Raw genomic sequence first — 15,941 nt, 5'->3', positions numbered from 1 at the left:
TTGCTGAGCCCGGCGTTACAACAACAAACAAACAACATCATATATACTGTACTGCTCACAATGTTAGTCGAGTTGGTTTGTTGTTTTACGCCGCACTCAGCAATATTCCAGCTATATGACGGCGGTCTGTAAATTATCGAGTCTGAACCAGATAATCCAATGATTGATATCATGAGCATCGATCCACACAATTGGGATCGATGACATGCATCAGCCAAGTCAGGGAGCCTGACCAACCGATCCGGTTAGTGGCCATTTACGAAAAGCATATTCGCCTTTTACGGCAAGCATGGGTTGCTGAAGACCTATTCTACCCCGGAACTTCACGGGTCTTAGTTGAGAGAAAGTATTGTTATTTTCGCCAATGCATGGGGTATTTCATAAGCTTTCATCTTATATTACGACATGTTAATTCCGACATTTAGTTAATACATTAACACTCTATTTTCACTTGTGCTGATGGTCCTATTCTAAGTATTTGCTATTCACGACATCTTGAAATACAGGACATTGAAGGCTGTACGCAGTCTGTGATACAGAGCTCGAAACAATATATCAAATACAGCCCAAGCAAGTCTATAATACTTGGCAAGACTAGATTGCAGTTTCAGTTGCTGAAAATGAAGAAAGTCTCTGGACTCATTTTATTATATTTTATGAGACAATTTAACAGCTGTTTTTTCTGTAAAATATTTTCATTTCAGAGACTATATGATAGTCTAGGGGATACGCTGAAAAATGTTACCGTTGATCAATTTGGTGAAAACAGTCATAGACGTTTATAATGTATGTGTACGATATCCCCCTCAAGTATTTCGCCTGGTCTAAGAAAACACGGACTATGAGAGATGGTATCTTCAGTACACGAGGATATAGTATCTTTAATAAGTACTTACTATCCCCGGAAAAGATGCACACTGATAGTAAAATCGTATATATATATACTCTCCACAGGAATTCTTTTTGCAAGTGCTAAATAATGGTGTTTATAAGATTTATATTTATGATTCTGTGAATTTTCGACGATTTTAGTTAATGTGCAATAACTTACATTACTAATGTTTATCACTATATGCAACAACACGACACTTACATCTTGTCGGAAACAAAATGCTGGCGATAATGATTGAGAATTGGTAGTTGTATGGAATATGTGATGCATCGTTTTGACAGCCAACCAGGGAAATCCCCACATTAACTCGATAAACCATTCCTATAAATAACACTACATGTATGGATTCTGTATGAACGAGGCAAGTCCTCTCTATAAGGAAATGATGACGTTTCGAGGATAACCTACCAAGCGCGATTTGATTGGTGCTTGAACGCTGCATATTCATGAGGTCAAAATCTTCCCGTTCATAAGCAAATGACGGGGACAGTACATGATTGTGAGCGTTGGGGCGTGGTGCGCCTACGACGGGTTTATACATTCCCCATGAAGTCGGCATCAGAAGTGGGCAGGAACGAGAGGGACATGTCGCGACCTCGTCAGATAGCCAGTTTGCAAGAGCAGTGCAGAAGGAGTATTCTAGCGAGGATATCGATCAGACATGTGCAACAAGTTGCTCGACTCCCCTTGCCTTGTGTTGTCAAAGATTTCCTCACGACGTTCAGATTCACAGAGGATTTTGACTTAAGCGGTATGTACATCGATTATAACTTTAACTTCCCTCATCATGCCCATCACCGTACCCACCAAGTTCACCCTGGGATCTGTACTCTGGACGCCACCCAAGTTCTCCTCAAGTGCCTTTCAGACCAGCCGTGTGAACTCTGCGGAACTGCCCGAGAGGACTTTCGACTCAGCCGGAAAGAGCGGGAAATATGGGAATCGCTCAAGCATACAAACCTACAAAACTGTTTGTTATCAAATGTGAAAAATCAACACAACATGACATGCTATGTACTGGAGTTTCCTTTGATGAATATTCAGGAATATGCCTACAAAGTGTTCATGTCGGGGAATGTGGTCCCTGAGTATCTTGTGTGGGAAACCCTATTGAAATTGACATCGGTCTTTCTATATTTAGAAACCGAAAAAGTGGAAGCGTGGGATCTTTGCCAACCTGAACACGTCGTCATTGACAACAGAGGAGAGATTAAGCTCGAGAATCTTTTGTTGTACTCGCCAGCCCGTAACCTCATTAAACCGCGTCGGAATGTGGGTGCACGACAACCCTTTCAATGTGCAGCCGGGAGGGTCACCGCAAACACTATTGTTGTTGGCATTGGTAACGTAATTTCACATCTGATTGCGCCCGTCCCGACAGTACTGGTCAAAGATAAGATCACCTCTACATTTATCAACCACCCGCGTATCTCTGACTGGGTGTGCATGAGTCGTTATTCAGAAACACTGCGAGGAACCGTCGCGCAGTGCATGCGACACTCCCCCAGGCCGACGTTAAACAAGCTAAGTGCAACAGCGAGGGGGATGGTGAACCTGTTGGGCCCCATCTATAAAGGCCCGTACAATCTGTTGGAACTTATCAGGGATAACAAGGTGTGAATAAGGATTATATCTACACAGTCGGCAGGTGTGTTCAGTGGACATTTAGATTGACATCAGTTAGTCATGAACATCTATTACCAAATGTGTTTTGCATTCCAAAGTTTGACTTCCATAGCAAAGTTGACATTATTTTGTAAAATGGTCCTATTCATTCAGGATCGAAATATGAAAAGGTATGTTAGAATATTTTTCTATTCCACAAGCCAAAGAACCGAATTGCCTTATAACATACATTTTACATACTTAGACTCAAGCACTAAATATATATATTTTTTCAACATTGAAAATGTTACTACTTGCAGAGACCATGTACCGGTATATGGTCTGCTACATAACAGTACCTATGATAGAAGTCAACTGACAGCACACTTCATTTACTGTTAATCATGTTGATGTGAGTTGTGATACAGTTTGGACACAATGTTGACTTATCTACTGATTTTCAGTATGGTTAGATATTGTATAATAGTTATAATAACATGTTTACATTTAGTAGAACTGCACTGGGTGTTATAAGCCCACCTGCTTCCGCTGATATGAAGTTTACCATGTTTACCGTTAACAGGCATCGAAAATTGGTCCATCGTTCCTCATGTATGTGCCTTTACTTTATATTTTTGTGAATACATGTGCCTTTATATGAAATAGATGACAAATTTAGTAGCATGGCCAATGTATTTTTTTATGTTTTATCATATGCATTAAAGACCAGTCACAATATTCCACAAAGGTCAAAATAATGCATTTATAGAATTGTATGGATGTTCTTGTAGCCAATGTAGATCTTACTTGTATGTTCATTCCTAGTATACATGATACAGACAGGACAGAGTGGGTGGTGTATCCATTAAAGTTGGACAGCTAATAGTCTGTCATACAGACCCTGAAACAAATATATCCAATATTGCCCATTCAAGTCTATAATATTTGGCAAGTCTAGATTACTGCAGTATCAGTATCTGAAAATGAAGAAAGTTTCTGGGCTCCTTTTTATTATATTTCATAACTATTATTTAAGAACTGTTTATTCTGTAAAATATTTTCATATTAGAGACTAGATGTTAGTCTAGACAGCTATGTCGACAGTCTGTGACTTGTCTGTAGCCCAAGTCTAGTGAAATGTCTTTTAGTCTAGTAAGATATGCTGAAATATAACCACACATTTACACAAACATCTGCTGAAAATGATGTCAGGAGACAGGTTCGGGCAAGGAGATGGCCCGGTCTGTTAATAACAGACACAGAATTATCCATTTAGGCAAACAGGAAATAATTAATAATTCTACATGTAATTCAAGTAAATGTGCATGATCAAACATGAATAGAAACAATCAAACATGAATAAAAACAATCAAACATAAATAAAAGTGGTTGGCACTTTTACAACCCTGGAATAATAACTGTTATTTCAAATGCCATTGAAAGTAGTTGAGAGGGAATTAAGAAAATTTATTGCATTTACTAGCAGTCATTATTCTCCATCATGCAAATGATTGGAAACATTTAGGAGAAGTACCAGTAGTTTCATGTCAATTGCTGTTGTTAGGTTTGGCATTTGGCAGTTCCAGTGGGCCTGGTTATCAGGAACAATTAGCCTTTAGGCGCCATCATATGTAAGCTGATAACACATGTTTCTGCTCAGTGTTTGGAATGCAGACATCTTCTGTAAACTTGACCAAGCCATCCTGCGGTCCTAGACAATTCATCCCACATGGGCTGACATGGTGGTCTGCCAATCTAAACCGAGTAACTTGTTCCCTGAAGTTGGCAGGACCTTGTACGTATTTGCCTATTAGAACTGTAAGGCGTAATGTATATACACCATTGTTCCCACACTGCCATGTATACCTCACAACTAATTTACATATATTGTTTGTAAACTGTTCCAAAAGTTGTAAAATTTTGTTTAAGTAGAAATTTGTTTTAAGACTTGGCATTAAAGGTTTTTATGTTAATATTGTTACCATGGTTACATCATTACTTCCCCATTAACATCTTGCATAAGAATTTATTGTAACCATAAACATGTTAAAGAAGGAAGATAAAAATTGTTTTTTAACACAACTTTTGCTGATTTACAAGATATACAACTTAATTTACACAAAATCACATTTACAGCTGCAAATTACGAATTATTATATTGATCACATTTTCATGGTATGTTGATTGAATATATAGTGTTTGTATTTATGTAAGTACTTATAAATAACCTGCACTTGATGTTTGATCTGTTGGTAGTGAGGCAACTGTAGCCGTTTGGGATGGGGAGCACTATTTCCTTTTCTTCCCCATCTTGTCAGAGTCTGGGCCTGTGTAGCGTCAAACTGAAGCTTGGGGGTGGGGGATCACAAGCAGCTCGGAGGGGGGGTCTTTGGGAGCTGAGTAGGCACAGCAACACCACATGGCCTGTTTAAACAGGAAGTGGAACAAAGCTGTGTCTAGCGGTGTACCCCAAGACCTTCTATATCTTTGTAAAAATCTGTCGTCTTTTACTTCCTGGTACTCCTACTTCCTCTTGAGGTCTTCACAGTGATTATTGAACTATCAGTAATAGTTAAAAAATGTTGAATGTTAAAAAGGAAAGGTCTCTAAACATGGTACAGGGAACTGTCTGGGAAGAAATTCAATATCCCCCAAGATTATCAGACTAAGTATAGCAGTTGTTGAAGGAAAGAATGCTCACATGAATTGTTACCGAAATTGAAGTTATGTTCTATTATAGACTAGTCTGCGTCGCCTTCCCAAGGGGCGTGGCCAGATATATGCAGTCCTCGGATACAACCCCAAGAGAAACAGTTGTAATAAAAAATGTAGGGACTTAAGCATTAGGGGGTGGGAGGGAGGGGGGGGGGGGGGGGGGGGGAGGTGCTGTGTGTTTGAAGCATCTATGTGTGCCCTTGGTAGCCCAGGGGTTTAAGTGTTCAACACACTGAAGACCAGGGTTTGAGTCCCCACATGGCCACTTGTGAAACTTAGTCTGGTGTCTTCCTGCCCTGATATGGATGGATAATTCTGTGTACTCACTCACTCACTCACTCCATGTTGCTGCGACTGAATGTATTGTGTATGCGCATAACAAGTTCTTAATGCAACTTAGTCTTCCCACCAATTGTACAAGCTTTTTTGTTGTTGACTTTATTTTTTCATGGTGTTGGTGTAATTTTTGAAATTTTATATATTTTTATTACATCATTTATTTCACTTTATTAATCTATTGAAAAATATTTTGAATTTACTCTATGAAGGTATTATTCTAAGCATACCATTGCACACGTACAACATATTCTGTTACAAATATTTTATGATTCTTAGCCACTTCATGATTATTATGTCACAGGGAGCTTCATGGTGTTTACCTAACCATGCAATGTGATGCATGATGCCCCAAGAGATGAAGGAATGAATTCATAGAAACCTTAAAATGATCTTTTATCCAGTCAACGCTAAATCAAATTCCTATTGTTTAAACCTTTGTTAACAATGCTAAGGGTAATCATAAATCAAGTGTACCGTGAGACCCTAATGGCACCCATTCCACAAGGCGATCTTAGCACTACAAGGCGATCTTAGCACTTCAAGGCAATATTAGCACTACAAGGCGATCTTAGCACTACAAGGCGATATTAGCACTACAAGGCGATCTTAGCACTACAAGGCAATATTAGTACTACAAGGCGATCTTAGCACTACAAGTTGATATTAGCACTACAAGGCGATCTTAGCACTTCAAGGCAATATTAGCACTACAAGGCGATCTTAACACTACAAGGCGATCTTAGCCCTACAAGGCGATCTTAGCACTACAAGGCGATATTAGCACTACAAGGCGATCTTAGCACTACAAGGACCATAAGCCTATATTAAAGTATGAGAGTTAAAATCACTTTTACACCAAGATCGCTTTGTGGAATGGGGCGTGGGCGTCAAGTTCACTGGTAATACTTGAATTGTAGATAATTGTTGCAACATTGAAGCCATGTGGAGTAATACTTACTCACTCACTTAGGTTCTCCTACCCGCCTGTTCACATTCATTATCATTCTCTCCTTTACTTGGTTTCTTTGTTCTATGCTGTTCTATCATATTATTTATGTCTCAGTACAGAGATCTATATTTTTAGTTCACAATATTTCGTTTTTGTGTATATTTATTTTGTCTGTACTAGTCATGTCATTGTTTACATACATATGTATTATTTTTGTTCGCATGTTCTTTATATTTAGTTGTTATGTTTTAATTTTTGTTTATTTCAAATAAATATCTGATTTTCTATATCATGTTTATGAGTTTTATTCCCTTGGGATTCCATGGCAGGATAAGTCGTCAGTACCTCAAGCCTGTCCTCTGTCCCCAGTAAGCCTGGCCTCTGACCCCAGTACTCTAAGCTTGTCCTCTGACCCAAGTACTCCAAGCTTGTCCTCTGACCCCAGTACTCCAAGCTTGTCCTCTGTCCCCAGTACTCTAAGCTTGTCCTCTGACCCAAGTACTCCAAGCTTGTCCTGTCCCCAGTACTCTAAGCTTGTCCTCTGACCCAAGTACTCCAAGCTTGTCCTCTGACCCCAGTACTCCAAGCTTGTCCTCTGTCCCCAGTACCCCAAGCTTGTCCTCTGTCCCCAGTACCCTAAGCTTGTCCTCTGACCCCAGTACTCCAAGCCTGTCCTCTGACCCCAGTACTCCAAGCCTGTCCTCTGACCCCAGTACTCCAAGTCTGTCCTCTGACCGTGGTATTGTGGTAGAGTGTCTGCCGGGAGAGCAGGTCAGCGGTTGGATTCCCGGCCGCCTCCTACCAGGAGATGTTAAAAGATGGCACTTGTTATTCTGCCTGGTGCTCGGCATTAAGGGGTAAAACAAGGACATAGTATTTCATTGGGATAGCACTATAAATTCGGCATAAGTCCGGATTTGTACAAGGTGACTCGCAGGCTCTATGCATTGTTTCAGTGGCCAGGCTTGATTTACACACGAACAGTGTTGCAGATGATGTTGATAATGACTCGCAATAGGATGAATACCAATGTGTGTGTGTGTGTTAGTGTGTGCGTGCGTGCGTGCTTGCGTGTGTGTGTGTGCGTGCGTGCGTGTATGCGTGTGTTGTTTAACGTCGTTCCATCAATATTCCAGCTACATGACGGCGGCCTGTAAATAATCAGGTCTAACCCAGATTATCCCGTGATTGACGTCATCGATCCACGTCGTCAGGGTATGACGACATACTATCAACCAAGGCAGCGAACCTCACCCCCTGACCCGCCTCTAACGACCCGATTGCAAGGGATCAATTCTAACCCGGAATCCTTAAGTTCATATCAGATAGGGACCACCGCAAATAGCTGTCCGACTTCTCTTACGGCGATGAACAATACTCACTCCGACTGAATGTAGCCCCTGCGTCTTAACAGTGAAATACTATATATCTGAGTCAAGGCGACCACATGGTGACGAAAACACGATAGACAAATAATTGATGTACGTTGAACTGTTGTAGAATCTGCTCAAGTTGCATGCCATGGTAATGAGTACACAAATCAGTCAGTTATACATTGAACATGTGATCACGTGGACACACAGTCGGGGCTGTGGAGATCAGCTGATTTTATTACAATATTTTTTTTCAAACGAGGTTATGAGTTGTATAATCCAATTAAGCGTATTGACTGAATTTAATGAATACCCACAAAATAATACATTTCTGTTTCTTCGTGTGAGTCCTTCCCAAGAGCTCGCGTCATGCCTTTTCCGAGACTTGTGTACGGACGTGTATCGGTAACAATACTTCAGTGGCTTGGCGGACTGATTCTAGGTTAGATAACGTATATTGGCATCATGTTAAATAAAAGTCGAGCTATCAATCATGTTAAACGCAAGAAACGCCAGACTTTCGCGTTCTTTCATAAATAATTATGCGAACTTAATATTTCAAACTATTGGACTTTTTAATTTGATACTTTGCATGGGCGATGCCTCTAAATCTTATGTAGAATCACATTATGTCATTATTAATTTCAATTTGGTTACCATGGTAACCATTTGTCAAAAGTTATACTGTCACCAAGCAGTGGTTTAGTGTGATAACATTTGGCATGTGAACGATTTCTTTAGCGCTTCTGTGCATAGATAACTTTATTTTTTCACTTATTTTAGTCCTTACCCTACCAAGTATGAAGGGACAGTAGACCTAAGTTGTGGAGTGGCCGTCTTTTGTACCCTTGCAGGATCCGCTAGCTGGTCCTAGGTTCGATGAGGTTGTGACATTAGGTTATTGCAAGCATGACAGTGTTCATCACAGCCACTGTTGTTCTGGTATAAGGGTTCCCAAGGATAACCAGAATCCGAAGATCGTGGGTTTGAGTGAGTGAGTGAGTGAGATGGATTTAACGCCGCTTTTAACAGTATTCCAGTTATATCGCGGCGTGTCAGCTTAATGTGGGAGGAAAGCCCGAAGTGACGCAGGTCTCAGACGTTTACCACTTGGGTGAAACCCACGAGCACGGGTATGGTGCTGACCAACCTAGAAACATAATCGGGGCGAACCCGGGATTCGAGCCCACAATCATAGGTTTCTGGCGTGCCCAAGGGACGCTACTCTGCACAGCGAATCGCGGCGCCTTAGACGACTGGGCCACCCGTGCCCCCTCGTGGGTTTGAACCCAGACACTTGGTATTAGAGAGAGAGAGAGAGAGAGTTGGTTTTCCGACTTTATGCGTATTTTGCACACGGGCTCGCTAAAAGAAAGGGCAACCTAGGGGACTTTAGGGTTGCTTATCTAATATGGGGGAAATTTGGAATTGTGAAGAATGGAAATAAAGGGGGGTTCTGGAAGGGAGGACTGCTCCTTTTAAACCGAAAAGGTTGGGTGGGTATTCGTGAGGACAAAATCATATTTTGCTGACCATCTCCCCCCCCCCCCCCCCCCCCCCCCCCCCCCCAACATAATGACCAGTGAAGACTTGTCCTGTTGTGTGTTGTGCCTAATGGTGCATCATATACACTTGTACTTCGTCCATTGTTGTCAGCTGAGATGACTACGCGAGATCCTAGGCAGTGATCAATGGATGACGTTACCTGGGTGATGGTATTGTTAACAGTTTGAATGACACTGGTAACGGATTTGATAATAACACGAGTTACGATAATCAATGTTCTCGTACCTGAGAAAATGAACCATTACGAAAGTCAGACATCGCATGCACACGTAAGCTGTTTCGTGTGTTAATAAACAATTCAAAAAAGTTAAAGAACAACCGATTTTTAACTCTAGAGTTAATCAGGTCACGATTACGAAAAAATCGGGTGTTCTTTAACTTTTTTTTAGTAGGATATATACCGGTGGTGTTTAAAAACACGCACTGAAAATGAAGCTATATATTTTATCATTTGTAAAATATATCATTCTGGGATCCAATGAAAGTATGGGATAATTTTCATTAGTCACACTATTCTTGCGTCTGTGGGTAGAGAGCTTTTTTTGTCAAATGACTGTTAGCCTCCTCCAGTAGCCCGATAAGACTTTTAGTTTTATCAGCGGCGCAGATACGAGTGAAAATGCCAACTTTCCGGGGCACGTGATGAGATAAACATTTTATCTGAAAAGTAAGGATGTCCTACTTACTAGTTATTTCTTTCTGATCTTCACGATCTCTGAAGACCGCTGTGTCACTGACGGAGACTCAAAGTAGCTCCGACAGAAAGTGGTATTTCACTCACAAATAATAAGTTTACTTATTTAGATATTTTGTGCAATAAGTACACAATGAAATCCAGCACTGTGAGCGCTCGTGAAGGAGATGGTGGTGAGATACTACACTGGATAATCGAGAATAAATTCTCCATGACGTAATAATCAGGTTCTATATGAGCCACCTTATTTCCCGACAACAAACAGATCTACCGCCATATATGCTACTCCTATATTTCCCGATAACATGGGGCGGCCGGCTAGCCTAGCGGTTAAAGCGGTCGCTCGTCACGCCGAAAACCCGAGTTCGATTCCCGACATGGGTACAATGTGTGAAGCCCATTCCTGGTGTCCACCGCCGCGATATTGCTGGAATATTGCCAAAAACGGCGTAAAACCATCCTCAATCACTCCCGATAACATACTGATCTACCGCTATAATGCTACTCCTATATTTCCCCAAAACAAGCTGATCTACCTCTTAATAGGCAACCCCTATTTCCCTATAATATACTGATCTACCTTTATATAGGCCACACCTATAGGGTAAGTGAATATGGGTATGGAGGTTTTCCGTATTGACGAGGTTTTACCTGTAGTATAGGGTAAGAGGTGTGTGAATAAGCGGAGTTTCCGTATTAAATGCACTTCCCTCTAGTATAGGCTAAACGGGTTTCCGTATTAACGAGGTCTCCCTGTAGTTTAGGGTAAGTGGTGTAGGGATAAGCGCGTTTCCGCATCGACGGCGCTTCCCTGTAGTATAGGGTAGGTATATGGGCAAGCGTTCTTTTTTCGTATTAACGGGGTTTCCCTGCAGTCATGGGCAAGTGGTGTACGTGTAAGCGGGTATTCCGCATTAACGAGGTTTTACCTGTAATATAGGTGAAGTAATGTATGGGTAAGCGGTTTTTTTCGTATTAACGGGGTTTACCTGCAGTCATGGGCAAGTGGTGTACGTGTAAGCAGGTTTTCCGCATTAACGAGGTTTTACCTGTAATATAGGTGAAGTAATGTATGGTAAGCGTTTTTTCCGTATTAACGGGGTTTCCCTGCAGTCATGGGCAAGTGGTGTATGTGTATAGCGACTCTGGCTCTTCATCGGACACGCGTCGTCTGCGTTGAAGCCTGCCACGTTAGGTCCATGACATTTACAGCTATTAATAAACTGTATATGGCAACTACATATCACGTGATAGAAGAAACGATATGTAATTATGTTCGCGTGTGATTATGAGTCTCTACGGCAAGGCTATATCAATTGTCACCAGCTGATAACTTATAATTTTATACTAATTATTGTAACAGTTCACATTGTTGTTTTTAGATTTTCCTCACACGCGATACTTATAAAGTCAACGGGAATCGGAGAAATGGTTTGAGGTAATGTATTTGTTCATTGCGTCGAATCCCCGGGTTCGACTCCCCACAATCTGTGAAGCCCATTTTTAGTGTTATTTTCCGGGCATGTGGGGTAGCCTAGTGGTTAAAGCCTTCGCTCATCATGCCAAATGCCAAATGTTCGATTCCCCACATGGGTACAATGTGTGAAGCCCATTTCTGGTTTCCCCCGCAGAGACATTTCTGGAATATTGCTAAAAGCGGCGTAAAACCATACTCACTTACTTTTGGTGTCATTCGCTTAGCCATGGAATCTTGATGTAATACATCTGATAGCGGCGTCAAACTTTGATCACTTATGTTTCATACATTATATAGATATACACAGGTATATGTTAAGCATCAGTGGTTATGTAGAATACGTTCTCAGGCTGTAACATATTGAATAAGATAACTTTATTTCTGGGACTAAATGTCAGCCTGTGGCTGAAGAACACCCAACCCGTGAAGATCGGGGGTAGAATAAGTCTTCAGAAGTCTACCCGTTCTCGCCGGAAAAGGCGATTATATGCTTGTCGTAAGAGGCGACAAACGGGATCGGGTGGTCAGGCTCGCTGACGTGGTTGATGCATGTCATCGTACCCCAATTGCCTGGATTGATGCTCATGGTGTCAATCACTAGGCTGTCTGGTCCAGACTCAATTATTTACAGACCGCAGTCATGTAGCTGGAATATTGCTGAGTGTAGATAGATAAGATAATAATATTTATTGCAGAATCGTTCCATTACGGGACAGATGCAATTTTAAAAGACAAGACATTATGATCCATATAAACATATATACAGACATACATAATTTACATTCCTGTAGACACAAACAAAATAATCAATATTATATATGTGATGATATTCTTATTTATACATAAAATTGTCAACGGTTGATTATGGAGGGGTATTTATTGTTTGAAATTATAGATGTGGAAACAAATGCAGTTGATATTGACTGCTTCATTATTTGACAGGATGTATTGAAATAATTTATCTTCATGACTGTGGACATTTACATTTACATTTTGTCTAGATAATTTTTCAAAGAGTATATTTCTTTCTCGAGTGTGTTTAATACAGTGAAGTAAGTAATGTTTTTCGTTATCAATGATTGAACATGTAGAGCATAGCCTCTGATGTAGTGGGGTTGGTGGCTTTGTGTGTCTTCCAAGTTCAATATTTAATTTATGGTTACTTAATCTTAGTTTAGAAAAGTGAACTCGATATTTTTTTACTTTACAGTGACTGAGATAAGGTTCTAATTTTATTTCATTTTTAACTATCCTATATATGTATGTAAGAAACGAAGTAAACAAACTGTAGAACGGCCACGAGAAATGACACGGACCATCTGACCTATACTGCAGGAGGCCTGTGAAACGTCAACACATTAAAACAATGCAATAGTCAATCAGAGACGCATGCCCACGACACAGGTCACTAAAATGTCAGGGTCAAGGGTCATTCCGTGCGTGAAGTACAATCACCCGGTGGACGCGCGGTATTTAATGACGCTACAATTGGAACGGCGCTTGACAGTTCAATGCCGAAGGTCGCCCCGAAGCCTCACACAAGTACAAACCCGTAGGTGGTGAACACACATCCTTATCTCTGTACCCATCACTGCCAAATTTCTAAAATGTTTAGTATTGAAATTGCAGTCATTTTAAGGGGTCAGTTCAAAAATAATATGTCAAATAAATTTCTTAAACTTAGGGTTGGAAGTGTGTAAAAAAAATTGCAAGGATTCCACCACACGAATAAGTAGCTGAAATACAAAACATATTAAAAATATATTGACCCATGTATCCTCAAAGGCCGCGTAGGATACAAGTAGGGTAAAAATATTTTTAAAAATTGTTTGTTTTTTTGGTACAGCTATGAATTCCTGTGATCAGACAGTATAAACTGGGACACCCATTTAGATGCGTGTTAGAATAGGTCTTCAGCAACCCATACTTGCCGTAAAAGGCGACAATGCTTGTCATAAGAGGCGACTAACGGGACCGGGTGGTCAAGCTCGCTGTCTTGGTTGTTGAATGTCATCGTATACTAATTGCGTGGATCGATGCTCATCTGGTCCAGACTCGACTATTTACACACCGCCGTCACATAGCTGGAATATTGCTGAGTGCGGCGTTAGACAACAAACAAACAAACAATATAAACTGGAGCTTTATAGTTCAAGCCAAATTATTAACACGATTCCATCGCATACACATGGAACGAGTAGGCAATCCTTACATGCGAAGTATATGATTCGCTTGACAAAAGAATCGGAGGATATAAACATTTTTACTCGTTTTAGTTATTTTCTCTCGTAAATTAGTTTGTTTATCCCACATTAAACTTTTGAAATATTCCCCCATGAGCGCCGCGCCACCAAAGCCCGGATATATGCCAGTCACGTGACGCTGATGTCAAGTCGAATGCCATAAATATTATGGCTGCAATTTGACGACTGGATTTTAACAGCACCTCATGGAGGCTCGGCCGTCGGTATGCGGGCGGTGTGTGGGTTGTTATTCGGCATGCATGGTTGGTGACTGTTTACGAATACATAATTGGACCAAAGCATCTGCTAACAAAGACACTTTGTTTTCTGCAGCTTTATAAATAACATGATTATTACTCAAATATCCACACCTGGCCTATGTAAAGGCGGTCTGTAAATAATCGAGTCTGAACCAGACAATCCAGTGATTGATATCATGAAGCATCAATCCACGCAATTGGGATCGATGACATGCATCAACCAAGTCAGCGAGTCTGACCACCCGATCCCGTTAGTCGCCCCTTACCACAAGCATAGTCACCTTTTACGACAAGCATGGGTTGCTGAAGACCTATTCTACCCCGGACCTTCACGGGTCCGCTGTGATGGAGGTTGGTTATAGCTGACTATAACAACAAGACAACAAACAGCGTTAGAATTAGCAGACGGAATAATCGAACTCTTAAAACAATTCTCTTAATTGTAAACTAGATAGTTTTGTTTGTTTGTTGTTTAACGCCGCTCTCATCAATATTCCAGCTATATGAAGGCTGTCTGTAAATAATCGAGTCTGGACCAGACAATCCAGTGATTGACATCATGAGCACCGATCCACACCATTGGAGAATAGGAGGCAAGCTATTGAAACACGAATGTGTTTTGGGAGATAACCCAAAATATTTTATTTGCACATTAGTCTTACTAAATCACATGAAGCGTTATAAAATCATCCCTCGTGCCTCTGCAATGACGTTCAAACCAGAGCGATGTACAGTTCATTGACGTACACATTGACAATGTGCGCCGCTCTTATTTGTTTGCTTTTGTTAGTTTGCTTGGTGATTAAACACCAAACTCACCAATACTGCGGCCAAATAATCGAGCCTGGAGCATAATGACATGCTGACCAACCTACAAACATAATCGGGGCGAACCGGGATTCGAACCCACAGCCATAGGTTTCTGGTGTGCCCAAGGGACGCAACTCTGCACATCGAATCGCGGCGCCTTAGACGACCGGGCCACCCGTACCCCCTGGGAACCTAGTGAATCCCAACCCCTGGATGTCAACTCCTATGTCAATTCGCTGTGCAGAGTTGCGTCCCTTGGACACGGCAAAAACCTATGATCGTGGGTTCGAATCCTGGTTCGTCCCGATTATGTTTCTAGGTTGGTCAGCACCATACCCGTGCTCGTGGGTTTCACCGAAGTGGTAAACGTCTGAGACCTGCATCACTTCGGGCTTTCCTCCCACATTAAGCTGACACGCCGTGATATAACTGGAATACTGTTAAAAGCGGCGTTAAACCCAACTCAATCACTCATTCCAACCCATGACGTAACTACTGTCCTCCCAAGTTCAACGATACAGTCAATAACAGGATATAAAAGAGGATATACATTATTTTATTTTGATACACTTAAATGTAGGTTAATGTAACATACTAAAAATATCCTCAGTGTCGAGTTAGCCCTACACAGGGAACTCAAGGACAGTTCTGCCAACTTGGAGACATGCCAGGCTACATGGCACCAGGGGCCCATCCCATAAAGCTACGATGGTCCAATTCTTTTAGTCCTAGCGCCAAAGTCCTTCATGGACAACCAACGATCTTTTGTTGTTAAACATCGCACTATTCCAGCCATATGACGTTAGTCTGTAAACAATCAACTGTGGACCAGACAATGCAGTGATTGACATCATGAGCAACAATCCTTGTACCTGTACCATTTGATCCATTTAGTCGCCTCTTACGACAGGCTTAGGTTGCTGGTGAAGTACGTTCTCTGAATCCCCACTGAATGGGACAGCCCCCCCCCCCCCCCCCCGCCGCCCTCCCCCCAGGACATCCTCTTCTGATGGGAACA

The 15,941-nt window shown here is 41.4% G+C and overlaps 1 protein-coding gene across 1 annotated transcript; it reads left to right on the top strand.

Annotated features, from left to right (window-relative positions):
• The first annotated feature begins 1,370 nt into the window (after positions 1 to 1,370).
• On the top strand, positions 1,371 to 5,341 carry LOC139442236 (uncharacterized). Its single transcript, XM_071223014.1, has one exon. The coding sequence runs from the start codon at positions 1,439 to 1,441 to the stop codon at positions 2,510 to 2,512; it is 1,074 nt and encodes a 357-aa protein (XP_071079115.1). The 5' UTR covers positions 1,371 to 1,438; the 3' UTR covers positions 2,513 to 5,341.
• Positions 5,342 to 15,941: the final 10,600 nt, after the last annotated feature.

The sequence above is a fragment of the Haliotis cracherodii genome, unplaced genomic scaffold (assembly GCF_022045235.1).
Source record: "Haliotis cracherodii isolate W230 unplaced genomic scaffold, xgHalCrac1.p SCAF_5, whole genome shotgun sequence".
Taxonomy (NCBI): domain Eukaryota; kingdom Metazoa; phylum Mollusca; class Gastropoda; order Lepetellida; family Haliotidae; genus Haliotis; species Haliotis cracherodii.
The sequence above is the reverse complement of the archived record's forward strand: the minus strand, read 5'-3'. Positions and strand labels throughout refer to the sequence as shown.

Coding starts and splice junctions, on each gene's coding strand:
- LOC139442236 (XM_071223014.1), top strand. CDS start 1,439: ATGAAGTCGGCATCAGAAGTGGGCAGGAACGAGAGGGACATGTCGCGA.